This window comes from Carassius auratus, unplaced genomic scaffold (assembly GCF_003368295.1).
Source record: "Carassius auratus strain Wakin unplaced genomic scaffold, ASM336829v1 scaf_tig00214327, whole genome shotgun sequence".
Taxonomy (NCBI): Eukaryota; Metazoa; Chordata; class Actinopteri; order Cypriniformes; family Cyprinidae; genus Carassius; species Carassius auratus.
In genome coordinates, this window is record NW_020527617.1 from 1,092,608 (window position 1) to 1,119,557 (window position 26,950).

Genomic DNA, 26,950 nt, shown 5'->3' on the forward strand with positions numbered 1-26,950 from the left:
ATCATTAGCGTTATTTGGACTATTTAAATGTTAAAATGACAGCCCTAAAAATGAGACCCACTAAATTAAATTGACAATTTCTTAAATCTTATGTGACTCAAAATAGTATGTTATTAAAATAGCATGTGCAGTATGATACTAACCAGGTCTTGTTGGTACATTTTCCCCATTATAACCTTCACTGTCATTAAAATGACCCTTCAGAGAGACAGCTTTCAAATATCCCATCTTTACATGCTGATGAAAAGTATATTGCTTGATGATACATAATGTGGATCAGAGGACAGAGAGAAAAAGACATCCTAACAAAAGCAATATGGATTCATACTCCGTGGTGTCTCTGCTGATAAATGGTGTGCTGGAAAGGTCAGTGTAAATGTCAGCAGAGCTATGCGCTAACCTCCCATCTACACACACATATACACACAAACACGCAACAGACACACACTTGTTTAACCAGCACCCCCCACTCCAAGTGCACTAAATCAAATAAATCAGGTGGAGGGGTGGCGGTGTTCTGAGGAGCTCCCCCTCCCCACCACCAAATAAATCACACGGAGGTGCAGCCCAATCCTGCAGACACCCTCTCTGTCCTCTCTGCTCGCATGTCGAGGAAACCACAAGGAAGGGCGGAGGGTAGAAAGCATTTGATGCTCAAATATTGTCCATTAATATATGAATCCACAGTATGAAGCCAGAATTCACTTAAAATGGTGTTAAATACCAAAGGTTTTAAAACTTTGATTTAAATGAACCTCAAATATGATGCAAAGGAAAATCATAAAGACCTATAATATCATTATAAAATATATTAAATATTGTGAAGACAACATGTTGTTTCTTAAAAAAAATCTATTAGCATTTTGACTTAACCCTTTTCTTTATTAAAAGGCTCAAATGCGAGGGTTACCATTTTATGAAACTTAAAAAAAACAAATCTTCATTTGATTTTATTTATTAATAAACTGTTGTCATTTTAAATCTGGACATCATTGGTAATGTTATTGTTATAGTCCATGCAAACAAAACGTGATTTTATTTTGTTTGTTGATTTTGTGAAACGATTTATATGTCAGTACTTTTTGAACATTTCCAGCACATTTTAACGTGATAACTAATAACCTTGATCATTTTGGTCACTACAATTGTGATAAGAAATGTTCACACTGTTTCATCTCTCACTCTCTCTGGTTCATTTACAGTGAACTATCCCTTGATCATATAATGTTTGCAGTCATTCACCCTAAGATTCATTGGTAGAGTTTTCTGTCACTGAAGGACTTGTTAGGGTGGAACTCACTACTTGACAGTTTCACATCTCACTTTCTACACAACATCAGACAAGTCAACAGTTCAGTTGAGGCTAAACAGTGCATGTTAATGGGCTGGGTTGACTTTAGTCCAGGCATTTACAGCCAGCTTTTAGTAAATCAATGTGAACTTAAGAGCGCTTATGAAGAAATCTGATACTCCCATGTCATGTTGTCCAGTGTTTTCCTTGTTTGCTGCATTAAGACCTCATTACCCTACAGTAACTGCTCTAGTAGGCTGAGATGTGTAGAAGCTGGACTGGTGATTGGGTGTGGTGGTCATGTGCTCGGTTCAGAGGTTTTAATACAGTATGTGACTATGTATGTAATACAGTATGTGATGAGATACTCACTGGTGTGCAGCACTGATGCTCTGTATTGGGATTATTCCCTTCAAAGGTGCTACACTTGTACCTTCCCTGCAGAGCAGATGGAGAGCGAGCAGGAGTTATTGTCATGCTGTCAACTAATCCCTTTATCTGCACAGCAATGCCTCGCACTGGAGCTCTATGTCAGACAGCAGTGTTATCGGTATCTATATCAATCTAAGTTATGTGGTCTCTCATTGAGAGGCATGTTCAACCTGTTAATCTAATAAACATTGTCTCACTAAGACAAACCTTTCTCCTTTTCCTCCCCCCTCACACTCTCTCAGTTTCAGTTTAGTGTGTTTTATGCATATGCAAATTTCTGTTATATCGTATGATAGTTTTAAATTTAATTCAGATTAAATAAATGAAAATAACTATATAATAATATTTCTGAAAATATTTTAAAGTAATATTTTCTCATTTGATTTACTTGTATTTTCATATTTAAATTCCTTTAATTAATTATTTATAGCTTTGACAATTATTTTAATAGTTAGAAATTCTCAGTCAGCAAAACTCTGTATGTTTCTCTTATAAAGTTCATGGTTAAAATTAAGTTAAAATCATTCAAATAATATGTCTGAAATTAAAATTTAAATTAGATTTACTTGTATTTTGATTCATTTTATTTTTTAATATCTAATTGATTTTATTACTTTTTATTTTTACATTTAACAAAGTATATACATACTGTAAGAGTTATTGGAATTAGAATATGCTCAGCTGTAGATGGGTTCAATTCCTAGGCAGAAAATATATAGTTCAGATACTGTAAGTTGCTTTGGATACGTTTAATATCCTTCACAATAATTAACATGTTACCACCAATTCTATCAATATCATCATACATATAGATACATTTATTAAATTCATATTTTATAATAACTTCATCATCTCTTACAGTTTTGCTAAATGTGTGAGGAAATACATTTGACTTAGTTGACTGTTGTCAACACAGTTCATTGGTTTGGTTCTGGTCTAAATGTGTTCAGGAATGAGAATGAGCTCAAGATTAATCTGACACGCTCCCTGTAACTGTGGAAACACATCACTGTTCTTCTCTCAGCGATGAATGTGTTTAGCATTTTAAAATAATGTAGCCAAATCTCTGCATCTATGTGTGACACAGTGATCATTTTCCGGCTCTGCTTGATTAGCATCTGAGCTATTCTTATCTCCAACCCCGATGAAATTTTTAAAGTGACGTGACATTCAGCCAAGTACGGTGACCCATACTCAGAATTCGTGCTCTGCATTTAACCCATCCGAAGTGCACACACACAGCAGTGAACACACACACACACTGTGAACACATACCCGGAGCAATTTGTGCTGACAATTTGTGCAAAAATAGCACAACTATTCTGAATTTACCCAGGAGAGCTTCGCTTTCAGCTGATTTCTCTCTCCTCCTAAGTAAGCTGTGACAGAATCATTTACTTGAACTTTCACAGCCTGCCCTTTTTTATTTATTTTTTCTCTTCTGTGTTAACTAAAGTGTGTGTATTAGTGTGTGTGAGAAAGTGAATGGAATAGCTTACCACAGGCTGATTTGGTCTGACAGCCAAGTGAACCAAAGCATTGCTTATTTAATTTGGTCAAAACTGGATACTTTGTGGTAAAAGACAGAATCAGAGAGGAGAAAAGGGGAATATGAATAAGGGCAATCTACCAATAATACATCAAATACCAAATAATGCATAATTTTTTACATGTACTCCACTCCCACCCTCACAAATTTCCTTTTTTTTTTTTTACAGGTTTAATTTGTTTTTGCTTTGGTTGTGTTTTTTTTTTGTGCTTAATTAATCTTCAGATCTTCTAGTGAAACATTAGCTGCTTATTACAAAATAAATGTCATGTCTGGCATGAGTTATACAGTTTAGCATTAATATCCCTTAAATAGATTTACAGTAGCAAATGATTAACCAGGGTTGTGTATGTGTCAGTGTTCAGGTGTACAATCTTTGTACATAATCCTGCTCTAGCTTGTGTATTACTGCTTACACTTGGCATTGTGTACTGTAAATATTGTGGCTCTTATGATTAACTCACTGAACGATCATAACAGCAAAACTGCCATATTGTCTAACAAACAAACTAGACAGGAGAGTAGATTAATTTTTCATTGTGTGTGAACATGATGTGTGTCGTAAGAGTGACAAATGACCTATTGCATGTGCTAAACTAGTCTGAATGTGTCCCAACATGCTCAAGCTGGACCTTTAGCTAGTTTTAGAAGGATTGTAGTCACTTCTCAGCTCAGACTAGACCATTTTATACCAGCTACGACCAGCAAACCAGCATTTTAGTATGTCTTTTTTCAGCAGTCAGTATATAGTACATACTATATACTATTACATACATTATTAAGTGTAGATTTGAGGGAGGTCAAGGCAGGCCTGTGGTACGTGCAGTAGGAAGTGACTGTCTCTGGAGACTCTTGTCTGTTGGAGAACGGAGAGGCACAGCTGTTGCATACACACTCCAACACACTGCACAGGAAGCTGAGACCGTTGTTTCATAACTCACAGCCTTTTGGAGAGGAACGTGTCCTCTTCAAACATCTGTCACATTTCCACAATGTATGTCAATCTCACTCTGTGTGTGATTGTAGAAGTGTTCAGTAAATATGTGTGTTTTTAAAGTCCGTCTGTGGTGATGCAGCAACTCTAAGACGTCTGACCCTAGCACTGATTGTTAGTAGTGGGGCATTAAGGCAAATATCTATAGGCATGGTATTTTTTTTCCACACTTTTTTTTCTGTCCTTTGGCAGCCAGATGCTGTGAATTTATGGGCTCAGTTCTTACACGTGATCTGGATCTTCATCCATGATGACTCTGGCAAAGAAGTGACCAGTGGCTTGCCCAAAGTGTTGCCAAGGACCAGAGTTGCTCATCTAGATCTGGAACTACAGTCTTTCCAAACACATTCCCCCATCAAATGGCTTTTCCAGTGCTTTATATTATATGGCATGAAACATTCAATCCTGACATTCCTTGCAAAGGAATCGCTTCCTTTTGGGTCCCATATTTCTTCAACTACAGTTAATATAAGCAGTGCTCGATTCGGGTATTTTCATTATATTTAGAAGGTTAGATATTTTATTGATATTAGACGATGAAACTAGACAATGAAATGTGTACCAAAATCCCTTTGTTGAAAGTTGTAGAGACTTAACAAATGCCTTAACAAATGCATGGCAACCCTTGGCTTTTACTTCTCTTCATCTGCATGGTATACTTCCTGAAATGCCATGAGAAACAATCATTAGAGCATATCATTGCACAAACTATCTTCAGGGTTGCTGAAGGATCTAGATAAAGTTCTTGCTGCTTGTTCCTCAAACTGAAATGGATGCTGGTGCTCAGATGCTTGACATGTGCTCATGCTGAGAGACTCATAAGTGCAGTTCCACTGGGAACCGATGATCCATAGTCTTCATTAGACCATGAATGCAGAATTTATCAGCGCTTAGAAGAGTTACTTTGGCTTGCTGTGGGTTTTTCCATAATATGATGCTTATCTAACCAATTGTGATTTACAATCAGTCATTTGTAAGTTTAACTACAAGCATGTGAGGATTCAGGATTGCACATGTGATGATTGTTCTGGTACCACGGTATGCACAGAGCTCCTTTCCTCAATCTAATTGCCCGCTCTCTCTTTTTCCCTGCAGGCAACAATCACCCGAGCCAAACCAGTGTTCAGGTAGGACTCGTTTGTCATTTTTGGTACTGTGAAGTGTACAAGACTTGATTTTTAATAACATGCATGTGCTTTAACAGCTTTTTCCCTCCAAGTGTACTGACATATTTGAGGTTTTTGTGGTAGGTCCTTTCCAGTTGAATCTAATTTAAAAAGATATGTAAGGAACGTTTTATTATGATATCCATATTTTTATCTTACTACGACACATACAGAAAGCTCAGAAATCATATCTGACTCACAGGCCTATCAAGGTTTTGGATTATGCTTTGGAAGGAGGAAATAATTCAGGATGAGATGCTGGTAAAGGAAGATTAGACCACAATTGGATTTCTATAATAAAATAAAATACATAAAACAATATAATGAATAACATTTATTATTCTTATTATCATCATCATCATCATCATTATGGTTTGCCAATTTAAAAACAAAATGTATTTAATTCAGGTAAAGGTAAAAATGTTTAAGCCAAAGTGAATCAAAGTTTGTGAACCCCTTTTATAGATAACTTTTTTATATAATATGATGTTCATGTTATTATATAATATGTACAGATATCTTTATTATTTATTTTTGTTGATATGATTATTCATCATCTATCCCTCAATATTCAAATGAAACCTCCACTACTGAAACCAGTGCTGAGGAGATATTCTGCACTGTTCAGCAGGCATTAGTTATAAAGTTTGAGAATCATTGAATATGTTAATGCCTACGCTTTGCATAGTTTCTGGCGTTGCACAATTGGCTTTTTCATCTCATACAAACCTACAGTTCTTCTTCTGTTATGTATTAACCATGCATTTCAAGAGTAGCATGATAATATTTGGACTGAGAAAAAAAAGCGAAAGGCCCGAATAATTCCAACATAAAGATTTGGATTTGTTCACAATGAATCCCAACTTCATAGATTTTGGTGGCTTTCATTCTGCTGTTTCTTATTGGAGAGTTTGAGCGAGTGGAGAGGAAAGACTCACCCTTCGGAGAGGCAGCGGTGCTGTCCATCTCCCCTCACACAAAAGATCAGAAGCGCTGCCCGCCCGGGCCTCAGTCACCACTGGGATGCCAGCCATTTGATTGTTATCTGTCTATTCAGCTTGTGGAGGCGGGGCCCTCCATCACACACCATCCTGGTCCAGGACTCTGTTTAATCTGGCTCGCTGTCAAATCAAACTAGCCTACATGTTTGGGTTACTGAGTGAAATGTCCAAGAGCCATTTGTTCTGAAGAAGCCTCGGGCTGGGTTCACTGCGCCAGCGTGTCAGGATTCTGCATCTGTACTCGCCTGCCCTCTTGTGGCTATGAATCAGCAAAACTCTTGTGGACAAAGAGCTCTACCACAGTTAGGGATTTCAAGTTTGTTCCATGAGGTCATTTGGATCTGAGATCATCTGATTAATTAGCATACAGAATTTCACACTTAAATATAATAATAATCTGACTCTGGAACAAAAACGAATGAGGTTTCAAGTTTTTCTTGGCTTGCTCAAGTACAAATGTCTTTTAAGAGAACCATTCCATATCAAAAACTATTCTTCTTCTCTCCTCCCCTAGTTCTTTTTCAATGGCTCTATCCATTTTTGTGTCCAGCCTGTGCAGTGAGGTGCATTTGGTTGATGAAGGCGACTCATCATTGTGATGTATAATGGCTCCTGCGCTGAGTGCTATGTTGGGGTCAGAGGTCGCGGGGGCGGCGGCGCTGGCTAAAGGGGAGATGGTACTTGTAGGCACGCTCACAGCACTCACGACTTTCCTGCTGCTCTCTGTCCTGCTGCTGCTGTGTGCAAGCTGCCAGGGGTGAGTATCAGTAAAACACTCATATTCTTTGGTAAATCTGATATATATTTTTTTTGAAGAAGAAGAAAATTACATATTTTGTTTTAAAATATAGAGCAGACTTGATCATACCTGATACCAATATATGAAAATATGCTATCTGTATAATAATTGGAAAACTATCAATAACAAAATTCAACACATCCCTCATCTCTGTTATTACATATTTTGTTAATTACATATTAATTTAATTATGCTTTCTAAAATATTATGCTTTCCCCTACTAATATTATTGTTATGCTCTAATCTTTATTTAACACATTTTACCACAAATCCATTCTGTAGCATTCCACAGTTTTTCCCCAAATTGGCATGGAAAATATAAAAAGTACCCCCTGGACCTGTAAATGAGATGTGCAGAATTTTTTAAATTAAATTAACCTTTATTTTACACAATATTTACAAAATTTAACAAAAGTTCAGTCTATCACAAACGTTTAGTAGGCCTACATGTCGTGGTATTTATTTATTTGCCATGATGTTTTTTTTTTTCAAAAGAGATCAGCTGTAATTTTCCTTTTTTATTTAAATTATTTGTATACGATAATAAGAAATTATATAAGGATTGTCTTAATGAAAATTATAACCATATAACTGGTAGAAAACTCCCAATGGTGGTTTCCTTTGGAGCAGATTTGAAGATTCAGTACTATATTAAATGTGATTTTAAATCCTTTGCTGTCTAGAACAGATCTTGGATTGCATCTTGTAATATGATATTAAATGTTGCCAATTGCCATACTTAATTTAAATTTCTCAGTAATTCTCTCCCTCTGACTCAACAGGAAGAAAAAAGGGGGGCCGCCAGGAGACCATGAAAACCTGATGAATGGGGTAAGAATTGTGCTTCAGTGATGCTTTCCATCCAAGAGATTTAAGCCTGTGCTGCCTCATTGTGGCTCAAACAGAGCCTTACACAGTCCCTCTGAACCAATCCTTATCTTTCATTTCAAAAGACATTTTTAATCACAGAGAGTCCCAAGATGACATGAACCATCTTGAGAGTGTTTTAGTCACGAGAATGTGTGACCGCTGCGCTTGAGGGCCTGGTAAAGATGGGAGAACGGAGAAGAGAATGGATGGTCATTGTGAGACCCGGGACTTGTGGGAGGGAAGCATGAAGCAGACAGATTAACATTTCTGTTTGGCCACAGGGAGATGAGAAACTTCATGCATGAGATGCCTTTCTCTCTGGGTCTGTTGCATTTAAGTGAGTGTTTTCTGTGAAATGATCAGCCAAGGACAGAGTTCAGGAGATGTTTAGCAGTCAGGAGATTAGTGTGGGGGCATAATTGACTGCTAAAACACACACACACACACACACACATCCATGCATTTACAAATAAGTTGTATAGGCAGGGTCTGTGGGTATGTTTTATGCTTGAATCGTTCATTGCAACATTAAATGAGGGCCTTCTAGCATGTGTTCATGTCTTGTTGGAGCACATACTTGCAATACACACAGATCACGAGGCCACCACACAGCCAGATGTTGATTTTATGTTTATTATGTATGTCAGGTTGCATTTACTTCAGTTTTATCGTTAGCAATGGAAGCTGCATTTGCATGCTGACAGCAGCATGACAGCTGTACAAATTTCAAAACTTTTCCTTTGTGTAAATGGTGTTAATAACAGTCATTGGTTATGCATACAGTATGACAGAAACTGTTACACCAAGGGCTCTCAACGTTTTGAGGTTTACGACTCATTTTGAATTCCTCAGGAGTAGTTAAATGGCTTGTAAGAATAACAACACATTTTACAACTCAGTCAGGTTTAATTGTTATTGACTGTACAAGAACTGAAATAAATCATTTGGACACAGGGATGTAGCGGTGAAAAAGAGGTGGACACCACTATAAAACTTGAATGCAACAACAAGAGTGCATTTAACTGAAGACTTTTACATTGTTACAAAAGATTTTATTTAAAAATAAATGCCGTTCAGCTGAACTTTCTATTAATCAAGAGTCAAAAGAAAAAGAAACGTATAACTGGCTCCACAAAAGTATTAAGCAGTGACACACAGCAGTGTTTTCAACATTGATAATAACAAGAAAATGTCACCTGAGCAGCAAATCAGCATGTTAAAATTATTTCTGAAGGATCATGGGACACTGATGACAAAGACATTGAAATCATCAAAATCAAAATCATTGAAATATTATTGTCCCTAAATTTTAAATTGAAAAATGCTATTGAAATAATAGTAATTAATTTATTAGAATTTAAATCGGAGCAATTCATAGTTTGAAAAAAATATATATTTTAATTGTTTTTCTATTGAACTGTTTTACTGTTAACTGTTTAACTGTTTTAAACAACTTTGTAGCTTTGCATTGCTCTCAATATTTCTTACATAACATTTTAAACTTAATAGGTGCTTCCTATTTATAAATAGTTGTCTATTAAAATTGAGTGAAATTTGAAAGTTAATTGATTCGGTGACAACACATGGAGCTGAGACCTCAGAGTTGATACCCTCTGTATTATAAAGTGCGTATGAAATGATTAAGCAAATGCATGACATTATCTCTCTGTTAACACTGTAAACCTCTGTAGTTTTGATGGATATCTGAAGGCTAACCTTTACACGATGATGTACATCTTGCCTGTCAATATAAATTGAGGAGGGTTTGGTTTAAATGGCGGTATCTGTCACAGCCTGACAGGTTAAATGGAGTCTTTGTCTTGCTGTGACAATCTGAGAGTGGCTCTCAGATTTACCCTCCTGTATCAGAAGGACTTCATCACCCTGGCAACAGACATTTCAGTGACCTGCCACTAGGTTGTCCCATAGTGCCACTGCACAGTGTTTTTGCTCTGGTTTAAAGATGCAAACAATGAGCTCAGTCCAAGTGTCTTTGTCTTCGGTCTCTACATAGCAGGGGTTCTCATCCTCTCTTGGTCCATGACCCAATTTTTATTTTTTTATTTAAATTCTTGCACCCCTCTAGTGTCAAAAAATCAAGCGATGCATGTTACAATCTCACAAGTGACATTTACCCCTCAATCTATGAAAACCCTGTGTGTTTTTGTGACCCCAAGGTAGTATTTTATAGTATTTAACTTATATATATAGTGCATAGGCAATGTTTTCTGTTCTATTTCCCTGCAGGTGTCAGAAAAAGAAGTATGCAGCCAGTCAGTAGAGAGCCATGGTACTGACTTGGCGGTCAGCAGCTCTCATAACGGGCCTCTCACCAGTGGTACAGGTAACAGTTCTACAACAGCGCTTTACTGACACTGTTTGGAGCTGACTATAGCAGATAGTCACACTCTTTCCACTTACCTTTATCCTCAGTACTAACAGACACAATGGACACAAGTCCCCAGCCTTCAGAAGACGTGCTCTCCAGCCAGTCAGAAATCCGTTCCTCTAAGTATCACCAGGACCGTGAATTACCCAGCATTCCACCCACCGATACCCTCGAAGCAGCCATCGATGCTCAAGCTCCCGCAGGAGAAGGCACGTATGAGGTGGTGAAGGTCAGCGCCTCCCGTGATGTCAGTGTTGAGGACTGTCTGTACGAGACGGTGAAAGAACTCAAGGACACTGGCCTCCCCAACGGTACACTAAGCCCAGAGGAACCACCTGCACCTCCTCTTAACTGCCACCCAAGCCCCGCTACACCAGACTACACCATGCTGCCCAATGGTGCGGAGTATGCCTCGGTCAACCTCAGCAAGAAGAGCCGCTACAGCGCTGACATGGAGGCCAGGCACTCAGCCGCCATTGTGAATGACGAAGAGCCTGAGGACGAAAAACCACCTCCTGTACCAGACAAGGTACTGGATGAGAATGACAACCAGCAGATTCTGAATGGACAGGTGGGGCGAACAAACTCTCTTTCTTATAAAAGTACCATTGTTGTCCCGTAGAGTTAACTGTAGAGTACATATCAATTAATTTCAAGGCATAACATACCAGCACCTGTTTTGCCTGGCAGATGCTGTACATATACTGGATTTTGTCAATAGTTAGTACTACCGATACTTTAGAAGGACTGTTAGCATTTCTTTTACATATCATCTATGCAAAGTACCAATAAGCTGGTATCCCTTTACCTTAGGGGTAGTGTAGGAGTGTCCAATCCTCTTCCTGAAGAGCACCTTCCTGCTGGGTTTAGCTCCAGCACACATCCTTGGAAGTTTTTTTTTTTTGTCGCTGCACTACATTTGGATAAATTACTTTGTGATGTCCGGACGCACTACATCCACCGCTGTCATATGATTACAACTTCATTCATTTCACTTCTCCAACTTTTATGAATCCTCTCTCACCGCTTTTTGCTTAATACAGTATGGCAGGGAACAGGGGTGTTGCAATATATTAATATTGACTTTTTTTTTTCAACATTTCTGATATCGTGACAACCCCATGGGAAAATGTTTCATATTTGTATGCGAGAAGTAGTCTAAAAAGATCTTGATCGTCTGGCTAATTAGGGTTGAAATTAAGAGCTAATGGCCTTGCAGGAGCATGATTGGACACCCCTTGAATAGTGAACTGTCCTGTAGTGATCATTTCCTTTAGCAGAGTGATGTAACCCTTTGACACCTATAATTGAGAACAAAGAAGAAGAATCTCAGAAACAAACCAAAAAGAGCTGCACCAGAATTCTCCAGTGCCAACAATAAGGGAACAATAGAGAACCGTGTGTTTCCAGTTTAATTACAGTCTTTTAGGATATGTGCTGTGGTTGGCGGTGATACGCATGTGTCCCTGTAGCATACAAATGAAGCCATCTGTAGAGGAGAGCAGACAGGCTGCTGTTGCGTCCGCACTCAGTGTCTGCACACGGTGTGAGCATCCACTACAGCCACACATCACTGGCACCAGTCGAGGACGCCCTGCCCCTCTTTTGTTCATCACTGCTTCTTGCACCTTTGCTCTGTCAATCTCTCTCTCTCTCTCTTGTGATCTAATGTACTCTCTCTCTCTGTCCTTTTGTTGTTCTCATTTTTTTGCCCTGTATTTCTGCTTCCTTTGTCCTTGTGCTCAAGATTAATTATGTGTCTTTTCCACCAAAAACAGAGCTAGATCTCATGCTCGGCCAGAGATCTACTCAAAACCGACGCATGCTTCTGCTGACCTGAGAGGTGCATTACGACACAATGTATTATGTTTAGAGATAATAATTTGAGAACACATTTTAACATTCAAAATGCATCGTTAAAATGTATAATGAATAAAATAACAATCAAGCAATCAGTATCCACATTTGATATTTGCGAACAAAATAATTGTAGTCAGATTGAGGAGTAAAGAATCTGATGTGACAACATACGCTACACAGGAATGGGGCATTCACCAACTGAACAAATTTGAATGCTTACAGAAAGCAAGTAAGTTTTGTTGTGCATCAGATTTGCCAAAAGTGATTTTCCAAAACTTGCCAGCCCTTGGGCTTCTGATGTCAATAGTTTCTGATTTTAGTTCTGATTTTAGTGCGGAACAAATTTTGCCCAACCTTTCTACAATGGAAATGTGCATAATAGTTCCAGATTGGCCAATGCACTGGCATCAGCACAAGATTTGGCAACAGCACTGGTACTCTTGCAGTTGTACGAAGTCAAATGTTGAATCACTCGCACTCCTTGGGGTAGAGTTTCTCCTGCTACACTGTGGGTTTAAACTTGACACCTTTCAATCCAAATCCCATTCACTGTGGCCTGATGTAGAAGTGTAATGGGGCAGCGGTGATTTATCTTACCGGTCACATGTTTGTGTGTAACGTGCGCATGTGGATCAGTGGATTCCAGCTGTCCACTGTCTGACAGCTCACCCTCATGATGAATGAGACGGCAGAGCATGTTTACAGGTACATCAGTCTGTGTTTAAGCAAGAGAATCATTCAGTTAAAGCTGGGACAGCCAAACTGACAAGTGCATGCTGTAACACATGCACACACATTGCCTCATTAGTTCACGGGGTGGACTGCACTGTATGTTTGGTTATTTGAGTGAAGCACGCCAGCCTGGCTTGAGTGGAGTGCCATGTGTGTCATTATGCATTGGTGCCAGTGACTGTCACTATGCTAGCGTGCCGGACTGAGGGCAGCTGTCTTTGATAAACTGTGATTTCAGCACATCAACACTCAGAATCTTCTGCTGAAGGGAAGGACTTTTATTGTAAGCACTGATGCCTTGTCATAAGATGTGTGGGCACATGCTGACAACTGTGTAAAAGCAAATACTAATCGACACCACTGAGAGCAGCGCTACAGGCCATTGCCCCGCACCCGGGCCGTACTGTCAGCATCCTGTCACAGTCAGGGTATGATCTAATGTGAACTTCACAGGGAATTCAGCAACTGTGGTATTTAAGGGGAATGTATGTGTTCAGTATGAAGGGCACTACAAACTGATATTATTTGGGAACAAATCACCCAATAGTCATTGCATTCCACCTCAGTACAATGCAACATTTGGCTAAAATAAATGAAATTTTTATTCAGCTTGTTCCACTTCAGGACTCTACGCAGTTAAAGTCCCTTCAAGGAGAGTCGGTTCACTCTGTGGCCATATTTGCAACACCTCCAGGCAGCTATTTCGGTCATGCAAGACCAACTTCTGCCTACTTGAATGGAGAAATAGCAAAACTGCTTGCCGAACTCACATTTAAATAATGTATTTCAATTGAGCAATAAAAACTGACATGAACTGTCCAATATGCTGTTTCTAATGCTCAAATAGGATAAAAAAAGTGCATGTTTCAGGTTGGTTTTGCAAATGTGTATGTGCAGTCCTATGCAGACTGTTTTTATGGGAACTGGAGCTTCTAACAACAACTGCTGTGATGCAATGAGTTTATCAATCAGGTTCTTTTCTTTATAAGCCAGGACTTGTTCCACTATATTGTGCATTGCACTTTTCTCAGACTTTCGCATGAGATGTGACTGTTATGATACGGTTTTCATAAGCATGAGTGATATAATAGTTATGAAGATCCATACATATATTCTCGTAATAAAAATCATCTCTAAATTTACATTTCAATATATAATTCATGCAAATAGACTGTATGTATGCATATGTGTGTGTAATGATGTCATCACAAACAAACATCCTAATCTTTGTGACTGTCTGTGTGATGACGTTGCAGTGTGTTTTAAACGCATCTGATAATTATTCATTTCTTATATGGACAAATCAATGGAAGAGACACTCTAATTGATATAGAGGGCTGGATAGAGTGAATTAGCAGATAAGCCTTATTGTAAGAGACATTTGTTAGTTGTGATGAGGTCAGGGGTGTCTTTGCGGAGCCACACGGATGGGCTATTAAAATAATTGCTTTGCTAATTAAACCAATATCAAAGCACATCTGGAGAGTCCCTGATGCACATTCTGTGCAATCATATCAAAGCAAAGCATACGTCAAGTTCACGGGATGAGACAAAACGGGCTTGACATTTTGGCACTAAAACATCACTATTAATCTTGAATGGGTTATAGCAGATTTCCCGCTTGACTGTAATCTCTCTGTCTGTGAGGTGACTACAATAGGGATTGATATTCTTCTCCAACAGACAAGGTGTCTGTTATTGACCTTCTGTAGGATTTACTTTGTTAATTTAATGACCCTATTATTGATTCTCTTTGTAAATATACAACCGCTCTTGCTAGGAGAGGAACTGTACATTTGATTTCAATCAGTAACTCTTAAGTAATGAATGAGTGGCTTCATTTTTTCATCAATCAGTCCTTGACACTAGCAAGTGTCAACTGAAGTGAGCCATTTCCTCTGCTGCTGTATGTTTAACCTGATCAAATACAAAACGTTTCTAACTAACGGTCTTGTTTTAATCATTGTCCTACAGTTACACTCCCCGCTGACGACTGCAGCGCCTCTGGACAATGTGTCTCCGGACAGTGAGGTACGCTCAGCATCAGCATCTTTTAAAGATCAGCTTGAAGTCTTTTTGCAGTTTTTACCAATACTAATATTTGCAAATCAATATTGCACTGAATCAAGTCTGTGGAGTAAAGATATCTAATTGGCTGTAATTACAGTTATCAGACGTGTACTCCAAGGTAGTGAAGAATACGATAAAGGAAACTGAGAATGACTACAGCAGCATTGGGGAGATCAAGGGAATGGTGGCGGAGTCGACTTCCAGTGATCTTTACACCACGGGTGGGGATGAAAACCCAATGGCTCTCGGCTCCCAGCCTCAAGAGGGGCTTACAGAGAATGCAGACCCTGGGTACGAGACCATCAAGACCTCCAAAGCATCTGAAGAGGCTCATCAGGGCAATGGGATAGTGGAACCTGACTATGAGAGTGTGGGGGAACTGTGCCTCAATGTGGAGATCTCCCGTCTCTGATTACTCAACTAAGGAACTGTGGATACTGAGAAATCACTTCTCCTGAGGCTTAGAAGTGGAAGTTGGGGTGGTATCATGAGTATAATGCACTTAGCCTTTCCTGGTTGAATGTTTTTGAGCATAGCATTTATGCCCTCGCATTGTTTTTGAATATTATAAATGAAAGGGTTCATTCAGACCTGTGACCCAGCGCAGGAAATGAAACACTCTATTGTCTCTCAGAAAAGGGCGACTATTCTGTCCTAGCATTTGTTATTTTTAATGTTTTGCTGGGCTCTCGATGTGTGCAACGATAGCAGTTGATCTCCAATACACACACCCGCTCGAATCGCTTTCCACGGCTTGTTCTTATCCTAGTGTAATCACAAAACGAAATGCTAACAAAAGTGTCCCACTACTGATATCCACTAATGTACAGCTGTAATTATGGTTTATTAAAATAAGGAGTCACATTAGGGCGGATTAGAACCCAAACCCCTCATACACAAAGGAATACTTTTTGCTAGACCAAAGATTAAACATTTACATATGTATGAATATTAAGCCAGAATAACCGCAGCATTGTGAGAACGTAACAGTACAAATGTGACTGAAATGTGACTTAAGACGTTTATAATGCTAATGTTATTTCAGACTACTTATCAGAATAGTAAATGATCATCTTTGCATATCCTAATTAATATTACATGAGCTAAGCCTTCACCATTTTGTGACATAACAAGCAGAACATCTGTGTAGCCCCCTTCCCACGTCTCCACCACTTTTCAAAACAAAGTGACACCAATGACTGTGCTCTTACGAGAAATATTTCATTCATAATGTGTACTAGTAGATTCCATGCTTTTGCACGCTGCACCTGCTGTGAGCTCCATTCTGCCTGTTTTCATGTGATACTAGTTGAGCAGCTGACAGAGTTGTGTCCTCATATAACCCCCAGAAGAGAACCAATCAGATCCTGTCTACAGCAGACCTCTCATCTCAGTCCATTAAAGAAATACACTCATTCTAATCATTCGGAACTGCTGGAGCATTTACTTTCACAAGTAGCAAGCAAGCAATGTTCACATAAGGCAAATCAAAATATAAAAGAGGAACATTTAAATGGTGCCATCATTCTGAGACGTTTAACTTGTTTATATTCAATATGTCAAATCACAGGCTCTGGTGAGGAAGTGACCTTTTAGGTACGCAAAGTTAAGCACAATAATTTACGAGTGTACTTTAAGGGTATTAATGAAAAGTTGGTCATTATCTATCTATTGCTGGCATGAGTTCACATCTTTTTAATTGTTTATTAATTGCCATTTCTGATTTAATTGAGCTATGTTATATCAATATGTATGTGTGATTTTATTTTTTTTAATTGATGCAGCTGTATTGGTTGAGTAACAGATACAGTATATATTTCAGAAATTTTACATGTAATAGGTACGCAACATTTCAAAAGGCTGAAAAGAGACATTTATTCAAGGTACTTCCACACTGCAGCTTTGCCTGGCAGCTTAGTAAATGTATTTTATTATCAGGTATGCATTTAGCTGCTTATACATTCATGTAGCAGTATAATCAAAAAGCATAGCGCATCCAGACACTGCATGGGACAACTTCATGCCAAGAGACATTTGTAAATATTCATAAGACTATTTTGATCTGTTAAATTGTCAATATTTCATTGTAGTTCTGTAATAATTGGCAGCAGCTCTCAAGTGACAGCACGTGGAACTTTTATAGTTTGTTTGTATTGAGGAGCTATGAGTACATGCTGTTTTCTAGATGCATTTTTAATTGAAGAAAATGTAAAGGAGGTTTATTAACATTTAAAAGGCTAAAGGAATATGCATTGCTTTGTAGTTCTTTAGCACTATTTAAAATGTGAGGTTTAATTGAGGACTGTGGATGGAGTCTAGATGTTGTCCGTGTTTGTTTGTAATGGTACGTTGTGTTGGTACAGGTTTCATATTGAGAAGATCCTTGTTCTATTTAATATCATGGTGAAACATTATACATTTGGTTTCTTCCTCTAACCAAATTCAGTGTATTAAGTTGTAAATAAGAATTAATTTTGCATTAGTTTATTTCATCATAATCTTTGTATTGTGGTATTTGCTTATTAAACAATATAGTCATGCTGGACTAATAAAATAATGTGTGTGCATGGTTATTTGTGTGTGTGTGTATACACACATTAGTATATTTTCTTAATAGTGCTATATTTACATGGCAATCTCGTCTGAGAAGAACATTTATATTGATTTGTGCACCAAAAAAACAATATAATCTCTTCATACTTAATGTCAATTACTAAACTAAATTCTCAAGTGTAGAAAAACAACCGTTAATAAGGTGGTTTTATTATCATGTCATTACAGTGGTATATTAGTGGACTAATATATTTTACTGTACAGCCAGCCAGCTATTGATTGAATCTGTGGTCAAAGCAACATGAATTTTCAATGCAAGCACTCCATAAGGGAGCGGTAGCAAATGTGGGCATTGAATTGATTTTTTATCTTTACTTCATAAAGATACATTGTTTCTTAAAAGATTAAATCTTTTCAGTCATGCCTTAAGGGGTTATTCCTATAGACAGTTTGTTATAAGCAAATCATTACCATAAGTACAAGGTAATTATGTTATACTTTGAGAGGCTATGTGAGAGGTTTGATCAATGCTACAATCGATTCAGAACTCACACTGACAAGCATATACAACGTGTACATGTTTGTGTTTAACCACACAAAGGTAAAAATGTTCTATTGAGGCTTATAAAGTATATACTGTAATGCACAAAAGCAGGTGGATTACTTCTAAAATATAATCAATGCAAATTACCCTCAAAACTGTCAGTTAGTTACGACTACTGCTATTTTTACTATTTTAACAAAAAACTTCTTACACTTCTATCATCATTAAGAGACTTAATTTCTAAATACATATTTTATGAAAAAAAATCTACCCGTTACTGTTAATTTAATAATTTTAGCATGTGCTGATAAAATATATTTATTTCACTATGTAGTCAAATAAGGAAAGAGACATCTTTCTTTATTGCATAGTTCTTGTTTGGGATACAGTTACTTTCAATTTATGTGCCAATATCTGTTTTTGATTAGTTTGCTACTAACAATGGTCCACGTTACACTGATATTATTTGTCATAAATTTTTCAACACAACTTCACCATCAAGTTAGACACATCAACCATAACTCCTTCAAAAACAGCAAGAAGGCTTGGAGTTATGATTGATGATCAGCTGACTTTCTCAGACCACATTGCTAAAACTGTCCAGTCCTGCAGATTTGCTTTATTCAACATCAAGAAGATCAAGCCCTTTCTTTCGGATCATGCTGCACAACTCCTTGTTCAAGCTCTTGTTCTGTGGCTGGACTATTGCAATGCCCTCTTGGCAGGTCTTCAAGCCAATTCTATCAATCCTTTAAAATTAATCCAGAACGCAGCAGCAAGATTAATTTTTAATGAGCCAGAAAGAATACACGTCACACCTCTGTTTATCAATTTGCACTGGCTTCCAATAGCTGCTCGCATAAAATTCAAGGCATTGATGTTTGCCTACAAAACTACCACTGTCTCTGCACCCATTTACCTAAATTTATAACTTCAGACTTATGTGCCCTCTAGAAGCTTGTGTTCTGCAAGTGAACGTTGCTTGATTGTCCCATCCCAAAGAAGCACAAAATCACTTTTACTGACTTTTAAATTATAGTTCCCTTCTGGTGGAATGACCTGCCTAACTCAATCAGAGCAGCTGGGTCCTTAGCCATCTTCAAGAATCGGCTTAAAACACATCTCTTCCAAAAACAATCTAACTACCTTTCTAATCTTTTTGTATTCTATTTTCTTTTAATTTATTATGCAATTATGTGTGTGTGTGTGTTTGTGTGTATATATCTAACATATATATCCTCTAACACTAGCTTGCTCTATTCTTTTTCTATTCTGTCTGTTTTTCTTTTTATTTATTATATTATTTAAAAGCCCTGAATGATAGAGTTATTTTCTCTTCCCAAACAGGACTAAACTATTAGTCCAAATTCATGTTATTCAGAAGGTGAAAAGCAACTGAATGGTTACCTTAATGACCTACTTCAGACAAGATTCTCAACTTCACATCTAATGGACATCCCATAAGATGAGGCCATGGGAGAGGAGTTGTGAATGGCAGTGAAGCGATTACAACATGAGGAATTTAGTATTGATTGCATTCATACTGCACACATTCACAATAGATAGAATATAAATTTTTTAAGGTTGCTTTTACATTTGGAATTTAAAATCATTTAAGCATGCATTAAAGAGAGAGGTTCAGTCAGAAATAATAATCACATTAATATAGCGAGAGAGGCTGTTATTCTGCTATCTCCTGTTGTGTTCTAGTTCGTTATAGCAGGATTGATTCTGATTGGCTGTCAATGTTTTTATCATTCATTAGCTAGAAAAAATAGTTCTGAAAAGTGATTCCAACGATATTGTTTCTCTGTGCCTTTATCGTAATAGTTGTGGTCTGCTATTCTTTAATACTGAGAACGATTTTTAGAACGATATTTTTATTGTTTTCTGTATAGCTATTGTTCTTGGTGTAAAAACAGTCGTTAGTCAGTAATGTTGCTGTTTGAGCATAAAAAATATCTGCAAAGTTACAAAGTTCATAGTCCACTTCAAAAGGAGATATTTTACTTAACAAAAATTGCTTTTCAAAAACTAAAATGAACGACTCGTTTGGACTATAACCACTATATATATATATACACATTTCGGGATTTGTGATATCACAGATACAGACGAATGGGACAAGACCGGGTTGAGCTGCACTACTGAAGGCAACGAGTGTTATTATCACTATGCTGGAGACACGCTAGCTTTCCCAAGACAGATGATCTTAGACTGATTACAATCAGGGTTTAAATCAGTCTCAAATTTATTTGATTTTGAGCAATATTTACACTGAAGCTTGCAGCAGGTGGCTATGGTAAGTGGCGTGACATTTCCCGACCAGGCGCCGAGTGGAGCCAATCACAATACACACTGGGGCAGCTAACCAATAACAACACATTTCGTATTTCAGAAGGCGGGCCTGGGGAGATAGGTGTTGTAATAATGTAAAATATCTGAAAAATTTATTTTCCGAAAAACCTAGTATGAGAGCCTGTTCTAGTACAACCCTAAAACGAAATCAAGACTTTGTAAAAGAGCATAATAGGACCCCATTAACTGAAGATATTTATCCTGATTTTTGGGTGAACTACCCCTTTGAGACATCAAAAATACAAATAAGTCAACAGCCTTTCCTTCGTCAACATAACAAATCACGTTTAAATATTTGCATTATGGTTAGAGTCAGACAGGCTTATGTTTTGGTCTGTGACGACAACGAGTGATTTTCCATAAACAGTTATTCTGCTACTGACAGGGCACACGCGTCCCACCACAGAGGACCCTCGGGATGTCAATCATTCGCGCCGGGTCACCCACTATCACTCTAAACTCATAACCCTGCTTTGACCAGATTATCATCACTGTTATTAATGTTATGAACACTAACTGGCTACCTAAATAATAGATACATAAAGACGCTCTTCTCTTAATCCCTGCGTCATTGTTTTAATCGCAGCAGCAGCGACCGTTGCTTATGTTTGGAGGGAAACTGCAGGAGTGCGCGCGCGTTTTAGCGAGTGGAGGCGTGTGTGCCGCCAGCCAATGAGAGCGCACACTGGCTGCGCGAGCGCACATGTTCACAGGCGACATTCCGCCGGTAGAGCCAGCGGCTTCTGAAAACCCGGATGGATTTTTCGGAATGGAGTCTATCTCACACGAAACCGGATTTACAGTGATGTGGGGGAAAACTGGCTAATAAAACAGCATGCTCGACACTGGGGACGCCAGTTTATATTATTATATTAATCAGATTTCTGGAGGTACGCTTTTCGGTGATTTATCACATAAATGACCGTGGTGTTTATTGTGAGAAATACATCGTGTTTATCCATCCAAAACTGCCGCTCCGCTCCGTGTCTTACCACAACGCGTAAGCTATAAGGGAACGGCAAGCAAAACAAACAGGTCGACAGAAGAAAGATATTGCCGGTCGGTGCTTCGGTTAGACGGACAGAGAGCTTATCAAGCGTAGCTCATTTGCATTTTGTAACGGTTCGCTGGTCTCGCGTCCCGAACATGCGCGCTCACGCCGGTGAAATATGTGGACGCGGTTCTGATCTGTGGTAATGTGTTCGTATTTTTCGCACGGTCGGCCCATTATGACGGTCAGTCCGCTCGGGTATTGTCAGCGTGACATTTCTTGTTTTTGAAGCGACATTGCAGTGCCGAGATCGAAGTAACTGTATTCGCGCATTTTATTGATATATCAACTATGCATACGCGGCGGCTGGTGAAGCGCTCGGTCATTGGGAGCCGCGTGTACGCGCCGGGTTTAACGGGAGACGCGGCTCCGCTGACGGGAGTGATCCAGGCTGTCAAACAAGACAACAGAGATGCTTCGACCGGCCATCGCCGCAACGTGTACACGGTGCTCATGCAAGACGGGACCCTGAAAGACTTCTCCGAGGAAGAGATTGCACAGATGACTGCGAAAGCGCCGCTGAAGTCGAGCTTGAAGGTGTGTGTGTGTGTGTGTGTGTGTGTGTGTGTGCGCTCAGCTGGGCTTGTTGTTGTTATGCTGCTTGTCGTATACGGAGAAATTGATTGTTTGATGGTTCAAATAGTTCTGATATGAATGTGTTAGAGTATACATTGCAGTTATGATGCAGATGCTACTACGTAGTCTTGGCTCTACATGGATCATTTTGGGGCCAAATTACTTCTTAGTTCCAATATTAATGGTTAATTGAAGAATCGTTCGATACAGATGGTCGTTTAGAAGCGCCGGTGTCCGTGCACACAATCTAACGTTAGTGCATTAAAGTCTGACACTTTTGGTCTCTCCATTGTTAGATGGGAACAGTTGCAAGTTTGACGTTCACTACTGTGATGAAGGGTCTATCTATATAAGGCTTAAATTAGTTAAACTGGTATTTTTCTAGCTGTATTTAGGATAAGTTTGTTTTGGGAATAATTTCATTGTATTTGTGCAATATAAATATCATGCTATTTTGTCAGAATATTTCGAAAATTAGCCATTAAAACAAAACATGCCACTTTTAGACTTGCACTATTTATTTTATTTTACTTTGTTTTCTTTAAAGACAAGCTTCTCTGTTGTTTTTTGTTTTCTATGTATTTTTCTTTTATCTTTTATTATACAATTAACCAAAGCAAAAAAAAAAACTAGTTTGCTTCTTTTCTATTCATATTCTATCTTTTTTCGTTTTCTTTTTATTTAGGCTATTATATGATTTAAAAAAAAACTTTTTACGTGTACTGAATTCAGTTAACTGAGACTTGTTATAGCACTTGAAACATTATTGCTCGTTTGTTGATTTTGATTGCTTCCATTGTCCTCATTTGTCTGCTTAATGACTAAATTTAAATTAAACAATACTTGCTGAATATATATATATATATATATATATATATATATATATATATATATATATATATATATATATATATATAGCAGTATGTCAGAAAAAAAATAAACTTAATTATTTATTTTGGAATGTATTAATTTAATAAGAACGATAAATAATAGCTGGTGTTTGAGGGAGTCAACCCAGTGACGGCTCTGAATGATTCATTATATATTCAAATCGCGACGCTAACTCGCTCGGAAACTCAACTCTTCTGCTTCGTGAATCTTTTAACTAAAAAGAACCGGTTCATAAAAGACATTTGTTGGAGAATCGGACATCTCTCGCTGTGTTCATTCAATGCAATCAGCGAAGACAACGCAACAGAAGATGCGAAATAGCGGTCATGTAAACACTGACTAAATAGATGTAACGTTAATTAAACTATGGGCGATATCACGTCATGACAATCACAAAGTTTATCCGACTGACTAGATTTAAAATGATTATTGTCGTAAATGAGGCTTGTTTTGTTGCATTTGTGGCCGTTGTAGTCGATGTCTATAACAGGGCTGTGTAAGTCGCTGATTCTCGGAGTTTAGTGGGTGGAAAAAGTGGAAAAAACACGCTCTGCATCATTCACGCGCCAGCAGAGGCATCTGTGCAACAGCCTCCAACTCTCTGCTGCAACCGGCTCTTTATAGTGCCTTTTTTGGACTGTTTTCGACATTTATGGCTTGAGAAGTGATCGTATTATCGTGAATGTCTTTTGACATTTACTTAATGCTCAGATCAAGCTCCTTTTATTCACTGAACTCCGCGTAATTGCACACTTGGATGAGTGAGTTGCTTGCACGTAATTGCAATACGTTTTTAATTTATTTGTTATTTTTTTTATTATAATAACCTAACTGCAGGCATCAAGTTATACACCCTGAGGTGCCATATCAAAACAAACAGGGTCAAAATGACAAGAACTGCACCAGCTCTATTACATTCTTTAACAACCAGAGCTGCAAGACTTGCATGGAAATTATTAAAACTAATTAGAATAAATAACCAAATAAGTATAATACGTGAAATTTGCATGCTATATTTGCATACGCATTTTATTTGTTTGCTGCTGTACATTTGATGTTTGTATGTGCTTGTTTTTGGCGAGTATATGGCAACCCCCAATAAGACATGCATATCATTTTTAATCCGTGCCATGCTTTACTCAAGCAACTATTATATTCATCACATGCTGACTATTCTCTGGTGACATATGATGGGACAAAAGTTAAGATGTAAGCAATGCAAGTAAGACGGGATGTGAAACTAAAGTGGGGGCTAATGGTCCCAGAGCAGCTGCTTCATAATGGCAGCAAATCAGCGCTCTAGAGAGGGTCATGCTCCTAGAATCTGGGGCTTTGGCAAGGCGCCTGAATTCCCAAACAAGTGCCTTTTGGCTTGGGGGAAAGCCACTTGTTGACTTGCATAGTAAGGAGGGGCTTCGCATTAAATGCTTACAGTGTGGCATTTTCAGACAAAGGCGGACTGGATTGTTTTCATTGCCCTGTTGTTTCCACTGCTTAATATCAAAATGTAATTAACACACAGGCTGCCTAACAGTCTTAACTCTTTATGCACCAAGGATCTGTTGCTGATTTGCAGTTTATTAATATGAAATTGTTGAGGATTTGGTCATGATGAATGCAAGCTGAGATGTTTTTGGTTTTTATGAAGAGCTCCATAATTCCTTTTATAGTATATATCTCAAACCTTATGAACATGCATTGTGTGTTTGTTTTTCTTGTGAATGCATCCTGCTCTCAAATCTAATTAATTCTGTTATTAGTTCAGTCGAGATCTGTTTAAATTTATTAAAAGCCTCTTAACTCTTCAGCAAAAACAAGATCTCATTTGAATAGTTTGACTGGCACATAAATTGTGACCCATATTTGATCAGTTCGGAGTCTGCTCCACATGAGGTGAGAGCTTTGGTTGTAAAAAAAACAAAAAAACAAGCACACAAAGCAAGGGTGTGTGTTTGTGTCTTGAGAGAGAGACTTAATAGTGTGTGAAATTTAAATTTGAACTTGTCAGCTGTGCAGTTTTGATTTGACGCTTGAAAGTCTTGCACAACATGATACTGCTTTGACAAATCTGTTCATCTCATGAAAATACGACAAAGCCTGGCATATATCTCGTACATGGAATAGCATTATTCCTGCCTATGGGAGGTTTAAAGAAAGATTTCACCAAAAAAACAAAAAACATCTGTATTCATTCAATCTTTTAGTCGGTTTTGGGAGGCACCAGTATTAAAATTGTGGCTGATTCAGATTAAGCTGATAATTTATTTAATGCTATGGCTGATATCCGATAAATCGCAGATTAGAAGTTTACAGTATTTTGGGTAAAATAAATAATAAACAAAACACAAACTAAAATCATACATTTTTAATGCTACAAGTGAATTTAGACATCAGTATAATGGTTATTTATTTTGAGATTTATTAAAGATTACAATTTAACAGTGTTATTAAAGGGGACATAACACACCATTTCACCCAATCTCATGTTAGTCTTGAGTACCTATAGAGTAGTACTGCATCCTTCATATCTCCAAAAAGTCTTTAGTTTTATCATGTTTATAAAAGAAAGATACAGCTTTACGATTCTCTACAGAAAAAGCAGAGCTCCTGGAGGTGCGCTGTGGGCGGAGCTAAAGAGTGACGAGCACTTGAGCACTGGATGCCAACAAAACAGACATTTGATGCTGTTTCACTTATCGTTTGCAGTTCTGTATCATGACTGGGATCTTTTAAGGCTGGGACGGCTCCATCTTTCAGTATCAAACAATGTGCAAATTCAGCATCGAACCAGGCCTTGTTTATAAAACGTTCAAAAACATCAACACACACACTTGTGAAACTCCATTGCTTTTCCAGAGAAAAAAAAAACTTTATCCACTGTTTACATAATGCTGGGTTCTTTAGGAAGCTGAACAAAGTTATCTTTCCCTTACAACCAAAACACACTTCTTTGGAGACATTCTTCTTGAGAAAGTCCCACGCAGTGCTGCCGCCGGATGAAGCTCGTTGATGGGCGCGATCTAGCTCTCGCTCTGGTTGATTGCGTGAGTGGTTTTTCGGTAGAAATGCCCATACAAGTAGTTTCACCCTCTTCTATGTCATGAATAGCCTTGTAGAGAACCCTAACCCCCTTGATTATGAATCCGGATGTAAGATTTTTGGGCACAGAAATATGTCCGAATTGTGTGAAACAGTGTTGTACCCCCCTCCCCCCCCAAATTAGCATTGTAAAAGTGAGTGAAGTGACATGTGGTCAAGTATAGGTAGTTACCCATACTCTGAATTTGTGCTCTGCATTTAACCCATCCAAGTGCACACACACACACTTACACCCACACACCCGGAGTAGTTGGCAGCCATATTGCTGTGGCTCCTGGGGAGCAGTTGGGGGTTCGGTGCCTTGCTCAAGAGTCTCCCCTTGTCATGGTACTGAGGGTGGAAGAGAGCGCTGGACATTCACTCGCCCCACCTACAATCCCTGGTGGACCTGAGACTTTTTTTAAATGTTGTTTTTAAATGTTAAAGTGAGTGGTACATAACAGCAAAATGTAAAAATAAGGAAACTTATATTCACAATTACATATCCAATTTTATAATCAATCATATAAATATCTTGTAAATGTATAATATAAAATCTCTAATATTGGCTGATATCCAAAGCTTATTTTTTGGCAGCAGAACATTTGGAATATCATGCGTACAGAACAAGTTTTATGATGCCTTTAAATCTTACTTTTTTTTTTTTTTTTTTTCTTCAGTTTGAAAGCTTAATCCTAATTGATAAGTATAGCATGGAAACGAGCACTTCTGTGTGTTCCACAGAA

At 38.1% G+C, this 26,950-nt stretch overlaps 2 protein-coding genes across 8 annotated transcripts in view; both read left to right on the forward strand.

The window, feature by feature from the left end:
- LOC113091863 (phosphoprotein associated with glycosphingolipid-enriched microdomains 1-like) overlaps positions 1-17,526 on the forward strand; it is a 38,952-nt gene extending 21,426 nt beyond the window's left edge. Inside the window, exons 2-8 of one of the 2 annotated variants that reach the window (XM_026257528.1) lie at positions 5,362-5,393; positions 6,948-7,190; positions 8,015-8,063; positions 10,350-10,446; positions 10,536-11,062; positions 15,058-15,114; positions 15,251-17,526. In XM_026257528.1, the coding sequence (XP_026113313.1) occupies positions 7,039-7,190; positions 8,015-8,063; positions 10,350-10,446; positions 10,536-11,062; positions 15,058-15,114; positions 15,251-15,565 (1,197 nt within the window). In that variant the 5' untranslated portion in view covers positions 5,362-5,393; positions 6,948-7,038 and the 3' untranslated portion in view covers positions 15,566-17,526. The remainder of the gene's footprint in view (positions 1-5,361; positions 5,394-6,947; positions 7,191-8,014; positions 8,064-10,349; positions 10,447-10,535; positions 11,063-15,057; positions 15,115-15,250) is intronic. The other variant, XM_026257527.1, reaches the window with a different exon arrangement.
- Positions 17,527-21,388: 3,862 nt separating this feature from the next.
- Positions 21,389-26,950, forward strand: part of LOC113091844 (zinc finger protein 704-like) — a 56,396-nt gene continuing 50,834 nt past the window's right edge. For 2 of the 6 annotated variants that reach the window (XM_026257498.1, XM_026257501.1), the window contains exon 1: positions 21,402-22,196. In XM_026257498.1, coding sequence (XP_026113283.1) covers positions 21,951-22,196 — 246 coding nt within the window. In that variant the 5' untranslated portion in view covers positions 21,402-21,950. Of the gene's footprint in view, positions 22,197-26,950 lie in introns of all 6 variants that reach the window. The other 4 variants (XM_026257503.1, XM_026257502.1, XM_026257500.1 and 1 more) reach the window with 4 other exon arrangements.